This window comes from Anolis carolinensis, unplaced genomic scaffold, assembly GCF_035594765.1.
Source record: "Anolis carolinensis isolate JA03-04 unplaced genomic scaffold, rAnoCar3.1.pri scaffold_7, whole genome shotgun sequence".
Taxonomy (NCBI): domain Eukaryota; kingdom Metazoa; phylum Chordata; class Lepidosauria; order Squamata; family Dactyloidae; genus Anolis; species Anolis carolinensis.
Window position 1 is genome coordinate 8,342,620 of NW_026943818.1, and position 20,848 is coordinate 8,363,467.

General features: G+C 40.4%; 2 protein-coding genes across 6 annotated transcripts in view; one reads left to right on the plus strand and one right to left on the minus strand.

The window, feature by feature from the left end:
- The window catches only part of LOC134293327 (stomatin-like), a 29,433-nt gene extending 28,734 nt beyond the window's left edge, over positions 1 to 699 (minus strand). Inside the window, exon 1 of one of the 3 annotated variants that reach the window (XM_062960589.1) lies at positions 472 to 699. The gene's annotated coding sequence lies outside the window, so the exon portion shown is untranslated. The remainder of the gene's footprint in view (positions 1 to 471) is intronic. The other 2 variants (XM_062960590.1, XM_062960593.1) reach the window with 2 other exon arrangements.
- LOC134293328 (stomatin-like) lies at positions 697 to 19,615 on the plus strand. 3 transcript variants are annotated; one of them, XM_062960596.1, is made up of 7 exons: positions 697 to 914; positions 1,907 to 2,076; positions 6,051 to 6,123; positions 10,112 to 10,194; positions 13,287 to 13,490; positions 15,123 to 15,257; positions 18,988 to 19,615. In XM_062960596.1, exons 1-7 carry the CDS (start codon positions 857 to 859, stop codon positions 19,183 to 19,185), a joined length of 921 nt encoding a protein of 306 aa, XP_062816666.1. In that variant the 5' UTR covers positions 697 to 856; the 3' UTR covers positions 19,186 to 19,615. The 3 variants fall into 3 exon arrangements, with proteins under 3 accessions (XP_062816666.1, XP_062816667.1, XP_062816668.1); XM_062960597.1 differs by having other exon boundaries at positions 1,910 to 2,076; XM_062960598.1 differs by having other exon boundaries at positions 712 to 914; positions 1,967 to 2,076.
- Positions 19,616 to 20,848: the final 1,233 nt, after the last annotated feature.

The following is a 20,848-nucleotide window of genomic DNA, read 5'->3' on the forward strand; positions in this document are numbered from 1 at the left end:
GGGAGGAATATAAATAAAGTTATTATTATTATTATTATTATTATTATTAGTATTCCCTCCAGGCAGGAAGCAGCCAGGCTTTCAAGCTGCAAGGCTATTCAATGCTATACAAAACAAGCAAGCAAGGGACAATTAGGGCCAGCTAACACCTTCCAACAAAGGATCCCCCCAGGCAGGAAACAGCCAGGCATTGAAGCTGCAAAGCTGTTCAGTCAGGGCCAGCTAACACCTCCCAACAAAGGATTCCCCTCCAGGCAGGAAGCAGACAGGCTATGAACCTGCAAGGCTATTCAATGCTATACAAAGCAAGAAAGAATGCAAGAAACAATCAGGGCCAGCTAACACCTCCCAACAAAGGATTCGCCCCCAGGCAGGAAGCAGCCGGGCTTTGAAGCTGCAAGGCTATTCAGTGCTAATGAAGGTCAGGAGAGAATGCTTCAAGGGCACGGCCATACAGCCCGGAAAACTCACAGCAACCCAGGAAGAAGGCAACAGAAAGAAGACAGTTTGCCAGGTCTCAATGCAATGGAATACAAGGAGTTCTAGTTCCCCAAGGGCTCCATCCTTTTCTGCCAAACTACTACAAATCCCATCATCTCATAAAACTCATCCCAAGGGGGTTCCTTTTGCAGGCTGGGCGTCTTGGTTGTTGTTCTCTCTGCAAAAGAGGGCGTGGCCTCCCCGCTCTGGGCCCGGAGGGGGCGTGGCCTGTCGCCTAGCGACTCCGAGTGGGCGTGGCTTCCCTCCCGGGAGCAGAGGCGCTCTGGTTCCCTCGCCACAGAGACGGTTGGCGCGCCTCCTCGGCCTTGTCGCGCGATCGATCCGCGTTTAGAGCGAGCTGGCACCAGTGGGCGTGATGGAGGACGCGGAGAGCGGCCGCCGGAAGAAGAACAGGGAGCCCGTCAGGATCGGAGGTAAAGGGGAGCGGGTGGGAGGCCACACCGGAGGGTTTAGCGCGGTTCGATTCCGCTTTCGGTATGAAATAGAATCATAAGAATGCCCAGGGTGGGAGAGAGAACTCTTGTCTGTTGGAGGCAAGGGTGATGGTTGACATTGGCCGGCTTGATTAGCATTGAATGGCCTTGAAGCTTCAAAGCCTGGCTGCTTCCTGCCTGAGGGATCCCAACAAACGATTCCCGCCCCCTCCGGGCAGGAAGCAGCCAGGCTTTGAAGGTACAAGGCCATTCAGTGCTAATCAAGCTGGCCAACGTCAACATTCACAACTTCCATAGATGTGGGCAAAACGTCAGGAGAGAATGCTCCCGGATTGAGGCCCGCCATAGATGTGAGTGAAACATCAGGAGAGAATGCTTCTGGGACAAGGCCCGCCATAGATGTGGGCGAAATGTCAGGAGAGAATGCTTCTGGAACATGGCCTGCCATAGATGTGGGTGAAATGTCAGGAGAGAATGCTTCTGGGACAAGGCCTGCCATAGATGTGGGCGAAACATCAGAAGAGAATGCTTCTGGAACAAAGCCTCCCATAGATGTGGGCGAAACATCAGGAGAGAATGCTTCTGGAACATGGCCTGCCATAGACGTGGGTGAAACGTCAGGAGAGAATGCTTCCGGAACCAGGCTCGCCATAGATGTGGGCGAAACATCAGGAGAGAATGCTTCCGGAACAAGGCCCGCTATAGATGTGGGTGTATGTATAGATAACGATGATGAAGCCTTGTGACTATTCTATTGTGCATTATTATAATATACTATATTGTTATTAAATTTTATAATATTGTTAGTATTTATATTTTATATTTATATTACTTATATTTCATATTTATATTACTTATATTATTTATATTATTAATATTTCATATTTATATTACTTATATTATTTATATTATTTTATATTATATTTCACAATATTTATTCTTTTTAAAATATTTATTCGGGGTCTGGACAGCAGAAAGCATCGAGGTCTCGACCGACTTGACCTATAGTGACCTTTCCTCTATCTGTCAAGGCTCAGAAGGTTCCGATGGTGATCTTGGCTTCTGCGGGTGGATCCTGGTGATCGCTTCCTTCCTCCTGGTCTTGGCCACGTTCCCTTTGTCCATCTGGCTCTGCATTAAGGTACATTAGAAACAGGATTATTATCATCTATCTATCTATATAAAAATGTAATGTGCATTTTTCCCATGGAGTAAACAACTAAACCACTGAGCCAAATCATACCAAATTTGGCCACAAAAGACATAGCTACCCAATCTATGTCTTTCAATCAAAAACATCTTTAAAAAAATACAAGTCCAAATTACAGAGGACGAGGAAGAGCCGTTCTCCCCCTGGCTGCCAGTCAGAAAGGTAATAATAATATTATAATAATAATAAATATAGTAATATAGAGAGTTTATAGGGGAGGTGGTTACCTTTTTGGTGTTTAATGTTTAATGGGGTGCGGTGGGAATAGTGGTTGCAACCAATTTATGCCAATATAATAATAATAATAATAATAATAATAATAATAATAATAATAATAATAATAATATGCCTCAAGTACCACCTCCCAGCAGCAAAGAACTGGTGGGATCACAAACCTGCAAAAGTATTGGAAAATGAACATACAAAGATACTGTGGGACTTCCAAATCCAGACTGACAAAGTTCTGGAACACAACACACCAGACATCACAGTTGTGGAAAAGAAAAAGGTTTGGATCATGGATGTCGCCATCCCAGGTGACAGTCGCATTGACGAAAAACAACAGGAAAAACTCAGCCGCTCTCAGGACCTCAAGATTGAACTGCAAAGACTCTGGCAGAAACCAGTGCAGGTGGTCCCGGTGGTGATGGGCACATTGGGTGCCATGCCAAAAGATCTCAGCCAGCATTTGGAAACAATAGACATTGACAAAATCACGATCTGCCAACTGCAAAAGGCCACCCTACTAGGATCTGCACGCATCATCCGAAAATACATCACACAGTTCTAGACACTTGGGAAGTGTTCGACTTGTGATTTTGTGATATGAAATCCAGCATATCTATCTTGTTTGCTGTGTCATAATAATAATAATAATAATAATAAAGGTATAATAATATAGTATAATAATAATAATAATAATAATAATAATAATAATAATAATAAAAAATATAGTAATATATAGAGTTTATAGCTGGAAGTAGTTACCTTTTTAATGTTTAATGGGGTGCGGTGGGAATAGTGGTTGCACCCAATTTATGCCATAATAATAATAAAGTGAAGAACCTGCTTTGATTGAAGTCAAAAATCAGAAACTCCTCAAAGCACAGCAGACAAAAAACCAGTACAAGAAAACCGCACTACAAACTAGAGCTGACAGCTGGCACAACAAAACATTGCATGGAAAGTTCCTTGACAAAATTGAAGGAAAAGCTGATAAGGAGAAGACGTGGCTCTGGCTCACGAATGGGACCCTGAAGAAGGAGACAGAAGGCCTGATCCTTGCAGCCCAGGAGCAAGACATCAGGACAAAGGCAATCAAGGCCAAGATCGAAAAATCAGCTGATGACCCAAAGTGCAGACTGTGCAAGGAAACCGATGAAACCATGGATCATATCCTCAGCTGCTGTAAGAAAATTGCACAGACAGACTACAAACAGAGGCACAACTATGTGGCCCAAATGATTCATTGGAACTTATGCCTCAAGTACCACCTTCCAGCAGCAAAGAACTGGTGGGATCACAAACCTGCAAAGGTTGTGGAAAATGAACACGCAAAGATACTGTGGGACTTCCGAATCCAGACTGACAAAGTTCTGGAACACAACACACCAGACATCACAGTTGTGGAAAAGAAAAAGGTTTGGATCATTGATGTTGCCATCCCAGGTGACAGTCGCATTGATGAAAAACAACAGGAAAAACTCAGCCGCTATCAGGACCTCAAGATTGAACTGCAAAGACTCTGGCAGAAACCAGTGCAGGTGGTCCCGGTGGTGATGGGCACATTGGGTGCCATGCCAAAAGATCTCAGCCAGCATTTGGAAACAATAGACATTGACAAAATCATGATCTGCCAACTGCAAAAGGCCACCCTACTAGGATCTGCACGCATCATCCGAAAATACATCACACAGTTCTAGACACTTGGGAAGTGTTCCACTTGTGATTTTGTGATATGAAATCCAGCATATCTATCTTGTTTGCTGTGTCATAATAAAATAATAATAATAATAATAAAGGTATAATAATATAGTATAATAATAATAATAATAATAATAATAATAATAATAATAAATATAGTAATATATAGAGTTTATAGCTGGAAGTAGTTACCTTTTTAATGTTTAATGGGGTGCGGTGGGAATAGTGGTTGCACCCAATTTATGCCATAATAATAATAATAATAATAATAATAATAATAATAATATAGTAATAATAATAATAATATAGGTATAATAATATAGTAATAATAATAATAATAACAAATATAGTAATATATAGTGTTTATAGCTGGAAGTGGCTACCTTTTTGGTGTTTAATATTTAATGGGGTGCGGTGGGAATAGTGGTTGCACCCAATTTATGCCATAATTATTATTATTATTATTATTATTATTATTATACATCACACAGTCCTAAACACTTGGGAAGTGTTTGACTTGTGATTTTATGATACGAAATCCAGCATATGTATTTTGTTTGCAGTGTCATACTGTGTCTTTATGTCAATAATAATAATAATAATGAATCTTTATTTATATCTCGCTTTTCTCCCTCACGGGACCCAAGGTGGCTTACAACATATTAAGTAAAATCACATAAACAACAATCAGAGTGCATCAATAATATAAACCTAATAGGATAAACAGATTAAGAAAAACAATGACAGCAGACATTCTATTATATATTTCTATTATTCAGTATATTTCTGTTGTTATTATTATACAATATAATAATAAACTAATATAATAGCAGTACTAAAATATAATAATTATAATGTAATAATAGTAATAACGGTATCAAAATAATATAATAATAATAAGTAATATATTTCTGTTATTATCTATATATATAAAAGAGTGATGGCATCACGGCAGCGGACAAATCAACAAAAGTAAACACCCCACAACCTCGAAAATTGACAGCACAACCCCTCATCCATGCCTCTAGGTTGATACAACAAAAAGAAAAGAAAAAATAAAGTCCTAATTAGAGGGAGAGGAATAATTGTTTATATCCAATTGCTGCCAGTTAGAAGGCTAAGCTCCGCTCACTTGGTCTCCTAGCAACCCACTCAGCCCAGGGGACAGGCAGAGTTAGGCCTCACTTAGGCCTCTTTCACACTGCCTATAAAATACAGATTATCAGATTTTAACTGGATTATATGGCAGTGTAGACTCAAGGCCCTTCCACACAGCTATATAACCCATTTATCTATATATATAAAAGAGTGATGGCATCACGGCAGCGGACAAATCAACAAAAGTAAACACCCCACAACCTTGAAAATTGACAGCACAACCCCTCATCCATGCCTCTAGGTTGATACAACAAAAAGAAAAGAAAAATAAAGTCCTAATTAGAGGGAGAGGAATAATTGTTTTTATCCAATTGCTGCCAGTTAGAAGGCTAAGCTCCGCTCACTTGGTCTCCTAGCAACCCACTCAGCCCAGGGGACCCTTTACCTTAACTACCACCAATTCCTCAATACTTTATTTCCCATACCACCATACTTCGCCACAGCAACGCGTGGCCGGGCACAGCTAGTACAATATAATAAACTAATATAATAGCAGTACTAAAATATAACAGTTATAATGTAATAACAGTAGTAATAATAGTATCAGAATAATATTATAATAAGTTATATATGGGGAAGTGATTACCTTCTTAGTGTTACTGTTGAATCTAATGGAGTGCAGTTGAAATAGCAGTTGCACCCAATTTGTGCCAATATTTCCATTATTATTACATTATTATTATTATGTCTTCTGTCTGTTTCTCTTGTCACCATTCATCCTATTGTATATTGTATGCAAATGGTGAAAAATCTAGGTCAATATGTTCGGGACAAAATGAAAGAACAGGCTGTGAAAATGATTTTGTCATTATTTTATGGCCCAGATTGTCCAGGAATACGAACGAGCCATCATTTTCCGACTGGGACGCATCCTGAAAGGAGGGGCGAAAGGGCCCGGTGAGTAAGCCTGTCCGTGTGTGTGTTATAATATCCTAATATTATAATAATATATCATATCATGTCATATAGAGAGAGAGAGTCCCAATGCATTAATATAATTTCATCTATATATATAAAAGAGTGATGGCATCAGGGCAGCAGACAAAACAACAAAACCACAGGCCCCCCAACCTCGAAATTTGACAACACAACCCATCATCCACGGCTCTAGGTTGATACAACAAAAAGAAAAGAAAAATAAAGTCCTAATTACAGGGAAAGGAATAATTGTTTTTATCCAATTGCTGCCAGTTAGAGGGCTAAGCTCCGCCCACTTGGTCTCCTAGCAACCTACTCAACCCAGGGGACAGTTAGGCCTCAGGCCTCTTCCGCACTGCCTATAAGATACAGATTATCTGATTTTAACTGGATTATATGGCAGTGTAGACTCAAGGCCCTTCCACACAGCTATATTACCCATTTATAATCTTATATTATCTGCTTTGAACTGGATTTTCTTGAGTCCACACTGCCAGATAATTCACTTCAGTGTGCATTTTATACAGCTGTGTAGAAGGGGCCTCATATAATCCAGTTCTAAGCAGATAATATAAGATTATAAATATACAGTGGAGTCTCACTTATCCAACATAAACAGGCCGGCAGAACGTTGGATAAGTGAATGTGTTGGATAATAAGCATTCACAACACATGGACAACGTATAAATACTATACAATACTACACAGGGACATAGACCCCCTCTACCCTCACCACTTTCACCAAGCTCTGCCCACTTGGTCTCCTAGCAACCTACTCAGTCCAGGGGACAGGCACAGTTAGGCCTCAGGCCTCTTCCACACTGCCTATAAGATACAGATTATCTGATTTTAACTGGATTATATGGCAGTGTAGACTCAACGCCCTTCCACACAACATATAAATACTATACAATACTGCCCCCTCTACCCTCACTATTTTCACAATACACAAACAACCAAATGCATACTAAACATAAAGACAACCATACAACAGACATTCAATACCACCACTACCTCAACAATTTCTCACCAATACCACCAGACAAGCCACAGCAACGCGTGGCCGGGCACAGCTAGTATCATATATAATATTATAGACGTATAATATAATAATAATATATCATATCATGTCATATATAGAGAGTGAGTACCAATGCAAGATGGTATGTTGCATTGCATTAATATAATAATCATATCATGTCATATATAATATTACTAGCTGTGCCCGGCCACGCGTTGCTGTGGCATTGTGTGGTGGTGTTGGTGGAATAGCAGTGAATAGCCTTGCAGTCTCAAAGCCTGGCCGTTTTCTGGAGTAGCTGGAGCTTTTTGTTGTATGAACGCAGAGGCATGGATGAGGGGTTGTGCTGCCAAGTTTAGTGTTTCTGGGATGTGTAGTTCTGTTTTTTTGTCCTAGGCCGAAATTTCATTACCCTTTTCTATATATATAAAAGAGTGATGGCATCACGGCAGCGGACAAAACAACAAAAGTAAATACCCCACAACCTAGAAAATTGACAGCACAACCCCTCATCCATGCCTCTAGGTTGATACAACAAAAAGAAAAGAAAAATAAAGTCCTCATTAGAGGGAGAGGAATAATTGTTTTTATCCAATTGCTGCCAGTTAGAAGGCTAAGCTCCGCTCACTTGGTCTCCTAGCAACCCAGTCAGCCCAGGGGACCCTTTACCTTAACTACCACCAATTCCTCAATACTTTATTTCCCATACCACCATACTTTGCCACAGCAACGCGTGGCTGGGCACAGCTAGTATATATATATAGATAAAAATAATATATCATAATATTATAATAATATATCATATCCTGTCATATAGAGAGAGTGAGTCCCAATGCAAGATGGTATGTTGCATGGCATTAATATACTAATCATATCATGTCATATATAATATAATAATAATAATATATCATATCATATACAGTAGAATCTCACTTATCCAAGCCTCGCTTATCCAAGCTTCTGGATTATCCAAGCCATTTTTGTAGTCAATGTTTTCAATATGTCATGATATTTTGGTGCTAAATTCGTAAATACAGTAATTACAACGTAACATTACTGCACATTGAACTACTTTTTCTGTCAAATTTGTTGTATAATATGATGTTTTGGCGCTTAATTTGTAAAATCATAACCTAATTTGATGTTTAATAGGCTTTTCCTTAATCCCTCCTTATTATCCAAGATATTCGCTTATCCAAGCTTCTGCCAGCCCGTTTAGCTTGGATAAGTGAGACTCTACTGCAGGGGTCCCCAAACTTTTTATGCAGAGGGCCAGCCCACAATCCTTCAAACTGTTGAGGGGCCAAATTATCATTTGAAAAAAATACAAACAAATTCTGATGCACACTACACATGTCTTATTTGTAGTGCAAAAACAAGAACAAGAACAAGAACAATGAAATAACAATAAAAGAGCAATACAATATTTAAAAATCAAAACAATTTTAACCAACATAAACCTATCAGGATTTCAATGGGAAATGTGGGCCTACTTCTGGCAAATGAGATAGTCAAGTTAATTAGGATTGTTGTTGTTGTGTGCCTTCAAGTCATTTCAGACTTTGGGCGAGCCTAAGTCTAAAATGTATTTATTTATTTACTATATTTATTTACTACATTTGTATCACACCCTTCTCACGCCAAAGGGGACTCAGAGTGGTTTACAAATTATATGTACATACAATATGTTATATTGTTAGCATAGCACACTATTAGCATTATATATTACTACTAGCTGTGCCCTGCCACGCGTTGCTGTGGCCCATTGGAATTGCACTGAATAGCTCCGGTTTTTGGAGTTTTTTAGGCCCTGTGGAGGTTTGTGACGTGATATTTTGTGGTTTCAACCTCGAGGTGTGGATGATGGATTGTGTTGTGAAATTTTGAGGTTGAGGGGTGTTTAGTTTTGTTGTTTTGCTCGGTGCCAGGATTCCATCACTCTTTTATATATATATATAAGCTATTGAACTATACCACTATACTGTAATATTATTAGTAATATATAATTAATACCATTGTATGGTATTATTATTATTAGTGTTATATTGTATTACATTATAATATTATTATCAATATTATATGTATATACAATATATTATATTATAACACTGAGGGTGGGGGCCAGGTAAATGAACTTGGAGGGCCGCATCCGGCCCTTGGGCCTTAGTTTGGGGACCCCTGCTCTACTGTATAGAGTCCCCATGCAGTGGTGGTATGTTGCATGGCATTAATATAATTTTCATATCATATATAATACTAGCTGTGTCCGGCCACACGTTGCTGTGGCAAAGTGGTGGTGGTATTGGTTAAAAGTTGTTGTGGAATTTTTATTTGACATTATTTGTATTTTTTTAATTACATTTATTGTAACTTATCTTTTTTGTTTATTATATTTTGTTATTTTGTTGTATTATTTTTAGTTATTTTGTTATAGTATTTTATTGTATTAATTTTTTAGTGTTTTTAATTATTTTTTAGTGTTTTATTTGTATTTATTTTTTATTCTTTTATTAACACTGGGCTGAGTGGGTTGCTAGGAGACCAAGTGGGCGGAGCTTAGCCTTCTAAACTGGCAGCAATTGGATAAAAACAATTATTGCTCTCCCTCTAAGTAGGACTTTATTTTTCTTTTCTTTTTGTTGTATCAACCTAGAGGCATGGATGATGGGTTGTGTTGTCAAATTTCGAGGTTGGGGGGCCTGTAGTTTTGTTGTTTTGTCCGCTGCCCTGATGCCATTACTCTTTTATATATATAGATTATAATAATACATCATAGCATGTCATATAGAGAGAGTGAGTCCCAATGCAAGATGATATGTTGCATGGCATTAATATAATAATCATATCATGCCATATATAATATAATAATAATAATATATTATATATAGAGAGATGGTGCAATGATGGTATTTTGCATGGCATTAATATAATTTTCTTCTCGGACAGGCCTGTTCTTCGTCCTGCCTTGCACCGACAACTTCATCAACGTGGACATTCGGACCATTTCCTTCGATATCCCGCCGCAGGAAGTAAGTTCCTAGAATCTGGACGCCGGATATAAATAGGTCCGGATTCCTTGTCTTGCTCATATTTCAGAACAGCGGGGAAAGGCTTTGGATTCCAGACCAACCTTTAGCCTTTTCTGCCAAAGCTGCTGCAACCAAATTGCAGCTTCCAGGACTGCGTAGTATTGAGTTGGTGCCAAACTGCATTAATTCCGCAGTGTAGATGCACCCCTGGTTTCCCAAGCCGTTTCGCCTTATAATGCAATAATATTCTAATGTAAAGCAATCATATTCTATTGTAATGCAGTCATCTTATAATGTAATGTTATAATACAGTAGAGTCTCACTTATCCAACATAAACGGGCCAGCAGAATGTTGGATAAGCGAATATGGTGGATAATAAGGAGGCATTAAGGAAAAGCCTATTACACATCAAATTAAGTTATGATTTTACAAATTAAGCACCAAAACATCATGTTATACAACAAATTTGACAGAAAAAGTAGTTCAATATGCAGTAATGCTACGTAGTAATTACTGTATTTGCAAATTTAGCACCAAAATATCACGATGTATTGAAAGCATTGACTACAAAAATGCATTGGATAATCCAGAACGTTGGATAAACGAGTCTTGGATAAGTGAGACTCTACTGTAATGCCATAATATTTTGATAAAATGCAATAATACTGTAATGCAACGCAATAATAATAATACAGTAGAGTCTCACTTATCCAACGTTCTGGATTATCCAACGCATTTTTGTAGTCAATGTTTTCAATATATCATGATATTTTGGTGCTAAATACGTAAATACAGTAATTACTACATAGCATGACTGCGTATTGAACTACTTTTTCTGTCAAATTTGTTGTATAACATGATGTTTTGGTGCTTCATTTGTAAAATCATAACCTAATTTGATGTTTAATAGGTTTTTCCTTAATCCCTCCTTATTATCCAACATATTCACTTATCCAATGTTCTGCCGGCCTGTTTATGTTGGATAAGTGAGACTCTACTGTAATAATAAGTCCTAGACACTTGGGAAGTGTCTGACGTGTGATCCAATACAACAGCAAGCAGAGTGTCTGCTGTGGACTCATCTTGTTGTGATTCAAACAACAACAACAACAACAATAATAATAATAATAACAACAACAATAATAATAATGTGTGACATAGGGCAATTGAATTGACTGACTTGGTAATCTCCACAAGTTAAGCTTGGGTGTGCACCATGTAGGAGTGCTTGAGTTGTGTGATAACAACAACAACAACAACAACAACAATTGTATTGTGTTACATAGTTGTACTAGGGACTGTCTTGGTGTTCTCTTCAAGTCAAGCTTGGGTGGGCACCACACAGGAGTGTTTGAGTTGTGTGATAATAATAGTAGTAATAATATTACTACAGAATAATAATAATAATAATAATAATAATAATAATAATAATAATAATAATAATAAAAAATGCCATAGTACAATGGAAAGTACTGCCTTGGTGCTCTCCCCAAATCAAGCTTGGATGGACATCTCTCAGATGTTTTTAGTTGTGTAATGATGATAATAATAATAATGATGTTATATAATAATAATAATGTGTGACATAGTACTCCTCAAATCAAGCTTGGGTGGGCATCTCTCAGATGTTCTTTAGTTATGTAATAGTAATAATAATAATAATAGTAATAACATCTCTCAGATGTTCTTTAGTTGTATAATAGTAATAATAATAATAATAATAATAATAATAATAATAATAATAATAATAATAATAATAATAATAATGTGTGACATAGTACAATGGAAAGGAGTGCCTTGGTGCTATCTCCTCCTCGAGTCAAGCTTGGGTGGGAGTGCTTGAGTTGTGTGATGATAATAATAATGTCACGTAATAATAATATTAATAATAATAATAATAATAATAATAATAATAATAATGTGTGAGTGCCTTGGTGCTATCTCCTCCTCGAGTCAAGCTTGAGTGGGAGTGCTTGAGTTGAGTGATGATAATAATAATGTCACATAATATTAATATTAATAATAATAATAATAATAATGTGTGAGTGCCTTGGTGCTATCTCCTCCTCGGGTCAAGCTTGGGTGGGAGTGCTTGAGTTGTGTGGTGATAATAATAATGTCACGTAATAATAATATTAATAATAGTAATAATAATGTGTGAGTGCCTTGGTGCTATCTCCTCCTCGAGTCAAGCTTGGGTGGGAGTGCTTGAGTTGTGTGATGATAATAATAATGTCACATAATAATAATAATAATAATAATAATAATAATATTAATAATAATAATGTGTGAGTGCCTTGGTGCTATCTCCTCCTCGAGTCAAGCTTGGGTGGGAGTGCTTGAGTTGTGTGGTGATAATAATAATGTCACATAATAATAATATTAATAATAATAATAATAATAATAATAATAATAATAATGTGTGAGTGCCTTGGTGCTATCTCCTCCTCGAGTCAAGCTTGGGTGGGAGTGCTTGAGTTGTGTGGTGATAATAATAATGTCACGTAATAATAATATTAATAATAGTAATAATAATGTGTGAGTGCCTTGGTGCTATCTCCTCCTCGAGTCAAGCTTGGGTGGGAGTGCTTGAGTTGTGTGATGATAATAATAATGTCACATAATAATAATAATAATAATAATAATAATAATAATAATAATAATAATAATAATATTATTATTATTAATAATAATAATGTGTGAGTGCCTTGGTGCTATCTCCTCCTCGAGTCAAGCTTGGGTGGGAGTGCTTGAGTTGTGTGGTGATAATAATAATGTCACATAATAATAATATTAATAATAATAATAATAATAATGTGTGAGTGCCTTGGTGCTATCTCCTCCTCGGGTCAAGCTTGGGTGGGAGTGCTTGAGTTGTGTGATGATAATAATAATGTCACGTAATAATAATAATAATAATGTGTGACATAGTACAATGGAAAGGAGTGCCTTGGTGCTATCTCCTCCTCGAGTCAAGCTTAGGTGGGTTTCTCTCAGGAATGCTTGGGTTGAGTGGTAATACTAGATGGCCAGGGTCAGACTAGATGGCCTCCGAGGCCCCTTCCGACCCCGTGACGCGCTCCCCTCCCAGATCCTGACCAAGGACTCGGTGACGGTCAACGTGGACGGCGTGGTCTACTACCGGGTGCAGAACGCCACCCTGGCCGTGGCCAACATCACCAACGCCGACTTGGCCACCCGTCTCCTGGCCCAGACCACGCTCCGGAACGTCCTGGGCACCAAGAGCCTCTCGCAGATCCTTTCCGACCGAGAAGAGATTGCGCACAGCATGCAGGTATCGTTACTTTGGCATCATTACTTTGCATGCAAATACTGGAAGCTGCTGTTGGATGTGCTAGACCAGTGATGGCCAACCTATGACACGCGTGTCAGCACTGACACGCCTAGCCATTTTTGCTGACACGCTGCCGCATGCAGATTGATTGGATGACTATGTCTTTTGTGGCCAAATTCGGTGTGATTTGGTCCAGTGGTTTTGTTGTTTACTCCATGGGAATTATGCACATTTATATATATACTAGCTGTGCCCGGCCACGCGTTGCTGTGGCAAAGTATGGTGAGACTGTACTGTATATTGATAATCTTATATTATCTGTACTGTACTGTATATTGATAATCTTATATTATCAGCACAATATTGGCATTATATAATACTACTAGCTGTGCCCGGCCACGCGTTGCTGTGGCAAAGTATGGTGGTATGGGAAATAAAGTATTGAGGAATTGGTGGTAGTTAAGGTCAAGGGTAAAGGTTTTCCCCAGACATTAAGTCCAGTCGTGTCTGACTCTGGGGGTTGGTGCTCATCTCCATTTCTAAGCCGAAGAGCCGGCGTTGTCCGTAGACTCCTCCAAGGTCATGTGGGATGACTACATGGAGCGGCGTTACCTTCCTGCCGGAGCAGTACCTATTGATGCACTCACATTTGCATGTTTTTGAACTTCTTGGTTGGCAGAAGCTGGGGCTAACAGTGGGGGCTCTCTCCGCTCCCCCAATTCAAACCTGTGGCCTTTCGGTCCAGAAGTTCAGCAGATCAGCGCTTTAACACGCTGCGCCATCAGGGGATATTATTTCCTAAAGGTTGTGAATATACAATATTTCTGATTGGTTTTTTTTGTTTGTTGGAGGCAAGTATGAATGCTGCAATTAGGAAAAATGATTAGGATGTAATGGCCTTGCAGCTTTAAAGCCTGGCTGTTTCCTCCCTGAGTGAATTTTTTGTTGGGAGGTGTTAGCTGGCCCTGATTCTTTCCTGTCTGGAATTCCCTTGTTTTCAGAGTGGTGTTGTTTGCGATATTTTATGTGCTTCTACTGTCTGTGGCCCTGAGAAAACAGGATTTTCCAGACTTTGATGATGGGAATACTTTGTTGGGAGGTGTTAGCTGGCCCTGATTGTTTCCTGTGTGGAATTCCCCTGTTTATTTACTGTCCTGGTTTTAGAGATTATATTGTTCTGCATTATTCTATCCCAGTAATTATTTCATATTAAAGAAGAATCTCACTTATCCAACATTCGCTTATACAATGTTCTGGATTATCCAACGCAGTCTGCCTTTTCATAATCAATGTTTTTGTAGTCAGTGTTTTAAATTCATTGTGATATTTTAGTGGTAAATTTGTAAATACAGTACAGTAGAGTCTCACTTATCCAACATAAACGGGCCGGCAGAACGTTGGATAAGCGAATATGTTGGATAATGAGGAATTAAGGATGGGAACAGGCGAAATGACAGGAAGGAAAGGACGGAGAAGCAGGAAAGGCAGGAGACAAGGCGGCAATAATATTATGAATAATCAGCCAATTATTGTAGCGTTTGCAAGCTGATCAATGTTTGTTTACGTGCTGAGATTTGGAGCGCAGTGCTTTTCTATGGCAAAGATAAGAGTGCGGATCCTTTTCCTTTGCAGGCCACACTGGATGAGGCCACGGACGACTGGGGCATCAAAGTGGAGCGGGTGGAGATCAAGGATGTGAAGCTGCCGATCCAGCTGCAGAGGGCCATGGCCGCCGAGGCCGAAGCCGCACGCGAAGCCCGGGCCAAGGTGCATTTTTAATCCTGGAAACAGCCAGGCTTTGAAGCTGCGAGGCTATTCAATGCTAAGCAATCTGGCTGCGCCTATTTTAATCATGTTTCCTTCCTATTGGAAGAGCCAGTGCATGTCGGAAGTGACGGGAGAAAGTGATTTATTTACTTACTGCATTTTTAATCCTGGAAGCAGCCAGGCTTTGAAGCTGCAAGGCTATTCAGTGCTCAGCAATCTGGCTGCGCCTGTTTTAATCATGTTTCCTTCCTATTGGAAGAGACACCGCATATCGGAAGTGACGGGAGAAAGTGATTTATTTACTTACTGCATTTTTAATCCTGGAAGCAGCCAGGCTTTGAAGCTGCAAGGCTATTCAGTGCTCAGCAATCTGGCTGCGCCTGTTTTAATCATGTTTCCTTCCTATTGGAAGAGACAGTGCATGTCGGAAGTGACGGGAGAAAGTGATTTATTTACTTACTGCATTTTTAATACTGGAAGCAGCCAGGCTTTGAAGCTGCAAGGCTATTCAGTGCTCAGCAATCTGGCTGCGCCTGTTTTAATCATGTTTCCTTCCTATTGGAAGAGACAGTGCATGTCGGAAGTGACGGGAGAAAGTGATTTATTTACTTACTGCATTTTTAATCCTGGAAGCAGCCAGGCTTTGAAGCTGCGAGGCTATTCAGTGCTCAGCAATCTGGCTGCGCCTGTTTTAATCATGTTTCCTTCCTATTGGAAGAGACACCGCATATCGGAAGTGACGGGAGAAAGTGATTTATTTACTTACTGCATTTTTAATCCTGGAAGCAGCCAGGCTTTGAAGCTGCAAGGCTATTCAGTGCTCAGCAATCTGGCTGCGCCTATTTTAATCATGTTTCCTTCCTATTGGAAGAGACACCGCATATCGGAAGTGACGGGAGAAAGTGATTTATTTACTTACTGCATTTTTAATCCTGGAAGCAGCCAGGCTTTGAAGCTGCAAGGCTATTCAGTGCTCAGCAATCTGGCTGCGCCTATTTTAATCATGTTTCCTTCCTATTGGAAGAGCCAGTGCATGTCGGAAGTGACGGGAGAAAGTGATTTATTTACTTACTGCATTTTTAATCCTGGAAGCAGCCAGGCTTTGAAGCTGCGAGGCTATTCAGTGCTCAGCAATCTGGCTGCGCCTGTTTTAATCATGTTTCCTTCCTATTGGAAGAGACACCGCATATCGGAAGTGACGGGAGAAAGTGATTTATTTACTTACTGCATTTTTAATCCTGGAAGCAGCCAGGCTTTGAAGCTGCGAGGCTATTCAGTGCTCAGCAATCTGGCTGCGCCTGTTTTAATCATGTTTCCTTCCTATTGGAAGAGACACCGCATATCGGAAGTGACGGGAGAAAGTGATTTATTTACTTACTGCATTTTTAATACCGGAAGCAGCCAGGCTTTGAAGCTGCAAGGCTATTCAGTGCTCAGCAATCTGGCTGCGCCTGTTTTAATCATGTTTCCTTCCTATTGGAAGAGACACCGCATATCGGAAGTGACGGGAGAAAGTGATTTATTTACTTACTGCATTTTTAATCCTGGAAGCAGCCAGGCTTTGAAGCTGCAAGGCTATTCAGTGCTCAGCAATCTGGCTGCGCCTGTTTTAATCATGTTTCCTTCCTATTGGAAGAGACACCGCATATCGGAAGTGACGGGAGAAAGTGATTTATTTACTTACTGCATTTTTAATCCTGGAAGCAGCCAGGCTTTGAAGCTGCAAGGCTATTCAGTGCTCAGCAATCTGGCTGCGCCTGTTTTAATCATGTTTCCTTCCTATTGGAAGAGACACCGCATATCGGAAGTGACGGGAGAAAGTGATTTATTTACTTACTGCATTTTTAATCCTGGAAGCAGCCAGGCTTTGAAGCTGCGAGGCTATTCAGTGCTCAGCAATCTGGCTGCGCCTGTTTTAATCATGTTTCCTTCCTATTGGAAGAGACACCGCATATCGGAAGTGACGGGAGAAAGTGATTTATTTACTTACTGCATTTTTAATACCGGAAGCAGCCAGGCTTTGAAGCTGCAAGGCTATTCAGTGCTCAGCAATCTGGCTGCGCCTGTTTTAATCATGTTTCCTTCCTATTGGAAGAGACACCGCATATCGGAAGTGACGGGAGAAAGTGATTTATTTACTTACTGCATTTTTAATACCGGAAGCAGCCAGGCTTTGAAGCTGCGAGGCTATTCAGTGCTCAGCAATCTGGCTGCGCCTATTTTAATCATGTTTCCTTCCTATTGGAAGAGCCAGTGCATGTCGGAAGTGACGGGAGAAAGTGATTTATTTACTTACTGCATTTTTAATCCTGGAAGCAGCCAGGCTTTGAAGCTGCGAGGCTATTCAGTGCTCAGCAATCTGGCTGCGCCTGTTTTAATCATGTTTCCTTCCTATTGGAAGAGACACCGCATATCGGAAGTGACGGGAGAAAGTGATTTATTTACTTACTGCATTTTTAATCCTGGAAGCAGCCAGGCTTTGAAGCTGCGAGGCTATTCAGTGCTCAGCAATCTGGCTGCGCCTGTTTTAATCATGTTTCCTTCCTATTGGAAGAGCCAGTGCATGTCGGAAGTGACGGGAGAAAGTGATTTATTTACTTACTGCATTTTTAATATCGGAAGCAGCCAGGCTTTGAAGCTGCGAGGCTATTCAATGCTAAGCAATCTGGCTGCGCCTATTTTAATCATGTTTCCTTCCGATTGGAAGAGCCAGTGTATATTAGAAGTGATGAGAGAAAGTGATTTATTTACTTACTGCATTTTTAATACCGGAAGCAGCCAGGCTTTGAAGCTGCGAGGCTATTCAGTGCTCAGCAATCTGGCTGCGCCTGTTTTAATCATGTTTCCTTCCTATTGGAAGAGACACCGCATATCGGAAGTGACGGGAGAAAGTGATTTATTTACTTACTGCATTTTTAATCCTGGAAGCAGCCAGGCTTTGAAGCTGCGAGGCTATTCAGTGCTCAGCAATCTGGCCATTGGAGGCAAGTGTGAATGTTGCAATTAGCATTGAATAGCCTTTCAGCTGCAAAGTCAATCAGCGAGGGTATCTGCATAGAGGTCTGTTGGAAATGAGACAACTGGACTATATATATGTGTGTGTGTATATATATCTGTGTGTGTATTTGTGTGTGTGTATATATATATGTGTGTGTATATATATGTGTGTGTATGTGTGTGTGTGTATATATGTGTGTGTGTGTGTATGTGTGTCTGTGTATGTGTGTGCATGTATATATATGTGTGTGTGTGTGTGTGTATACAGTATATGTATGCATATGTATATGTGTACAGTAGAGTCACAGTTATCCAACATTCACTTATCCAACGTCCTGGATTATCCAACGCAGTCTGCCTTTTAGTAGTCGAAGTTTTTGTAGTCAATCTTATAAATACATGGTGCTAAATTCATAAATACAGTAATTACTGTATATACTCGAGTATAAGCCTAGTTTTTCAGCCCTGAAAAAGCCTCCTCAGCTTATACTCGGGTGAGGGTCCTGGTGGGCTTATATACGGGTCGGCTTATACTCGAGTATATACGGTAATAATAAGAATAATATATTTATATAAATATAATATATAAATCATAATAGAAAAAATAAATAATGGCAAGCCACTTGAAACCTGAAGACAGGTAAAGTCTGAGGAGGCCCTGCCATAGGTGTGGGCGAAACGTCAGAAGAGAATGCTACAGCATATATTTTTTTTCTCCTTCTCCTTTTTGCAGGTGATTGCGGCGGAGGGGGAGATGAATGCCTCTCGGGCGCTGAAGGAGGCCTCGCTGGTGATGACGGAGTCCCCGGCCGCGCTGCAGCTGCGCTACCTGCAGACCCTGACCACCATCGCGGCCGAGAAGAACTCCACCATCGTCTTCCCGCTCCCCATCGACTTCCTCCAAGGCATCGTCACCGGGATGAAGCACTAGCACCGGAGGAAGGAAGAAAGAAAGAGAGAAAGAGTTTGTTGCTGTTTATTCGTTCAGTCGCTTCCGACTCTTCTTGGTGACCTCATGGACCAGCCCACGCAGAGACCCCGGCTGCTCGGTTTAAAGTCTCCAAAGGAAGGAAGGAAGTAAAGAGGGAAGGAAGGAAGGAAGGAAGGAAGGAAGAAGGGAAGGATGTAAAGAGGGAAGGAAGGAAGGAAGGAAGGAAGGAAGGAAGGAAGGAAGGAAGGAAGGAAGGAAGGAAAAAAGGAAGGAAGGAAGAAAGGAAGTAAAGAGGGAAGGAAGGAAGGAAAGAAGGAAGGAAGTAAAGAGAGAAGGAAGGAAGTAAAGAGGGAAGGAAGGAAGGAAGGAAGGAAGAAGGGAAGGATGTAAAGAGGGAAGGAAGGAAGGAAGGAAGGAAGGAAGGAAGGAAGGAAGGAAGGAAGGAAAAAAGGAAGGAAGGAAGAAAGGAAGTAAAGAGGGAAGGAAGGAAGGAAAGAAGGAAGGAAGTAAAGAGAGAAGGAAGGAAGTAAAGAGGGAAGGAAAAAAGGAAGGAAGGAAGGAAGTAAAGAGGGAAGGAAGGAAGGAAGGAAGAAAGGAAGGATGTAAAGAGGGAAGGAAGGAAGGAAAGAAGGAAGGAAGTAAAGAGGGAAGGAAGGAAGGAAGGAAGGAAGGAAGGAAGAAGGGAAGGATGTAAAGAGGGAAGGAAGGAAGGAAGGAAGGAAAAAAAGGAAGGAAGGAAGAAAGGAAGTAAAGAGGGGAAGGAAGGAAGGAAAGAAGGAAGGAAGTAAAGAGAGAAGGAAGGAAGTAAAGAGGGAAGGAAAAAAGGAAGGAAGGAAGGAAGGAAGGAAGTAAAGAGGGAAGGAAGGAAGAAAGGAAGGAAGGAAGTAAAGAGGGAAGGAAGGAAGGAAAGAAGGAAGGAAGTAAAGAGGGAAGGAAGGAAGGAAGGAAGGAAGGAAGTAAAGAGGGAAGGAAGAAAGGAAGGAAGGAAGGGAAGTAAAGAGGGAAGGAAGAAAGGAAGGAAGGAAGGAAGTAAAGAGGGAAGGAAGGAAAGAAGGAAGGAAGGAAGTAAAGAGGGAAGGAAGGAAGGAAGGTGGTCATTTATGGGGGCCAAATGGAGGAGAAGGAAAAGAGAGATGCCTGGCTCAGCCAAACCCAAAACACTTTTCATTTCGGATGCCTTATGGGAAATAAACCAACTCTCTCCTCCTTCCTTCCTTCCTTCCTTCCTTCCTTCCTTCCTTCCTTCCTTCCTATTCTTCCCACCCTCTTCTTCCCTTTCCTTCATCTTCCTTCCTTCCCTCCCTCCCTCCCTTTTACTTCTTTCCTTCCTTCCTTCCTGTACTTTCCGCCTTCTTCCTTTCATTTCCTTCCCTCTCTTCCTTCCCTCTCTTCCTTCCCTCTCTTCCTTCCCTCTCTTCCTTCCTCCCTTCCTTCCTTCCTTCCTTCCTTCCTTCCTTTCCTTCTTTCCTTCCTTCCTTCCATATGCTTTCCCCCTCTTCTTCGTTCCCTTCCCTTCATCATCCTTCCCTCTCTCCCTTTTCCTTCCTATACTTTCCCCTTCTTCCTTTCCTTTTGTTTCCTTTCCTTCCCTTCTCTTCCTTTCCACCTTCCTTTCTTCCTTCCCATCGCTTCTTTTTTCCTTCTTTCCCTCGTTCCTTTTCCT

Excerpts from the sequence above, each read along its gene's own strand:
- LOC134293328 (XM_062960596.1), top strand. The coding sequence starts at position 857 with ATGGAGGACGCGGAGAGCGGCCGCCGGAAGAAGAACAGGGAGCCCGTC. Across the intron at positions 13,491-15,122 it reads AGATTGCGCACAGCATGCAG|GCCACACTGGATGAGGCCAC; the intron begins GTATCGTTACTT and ends TTTCCTTTGCAG. Across the intron at positions 15,258-18,987 it reads CACGCGAAGCCCGGGCCAAG|GTGATTGCGGCGGAGGGGGA; the intron begins GTGCATTTTTAA and ends TCCTTTTTGCAG.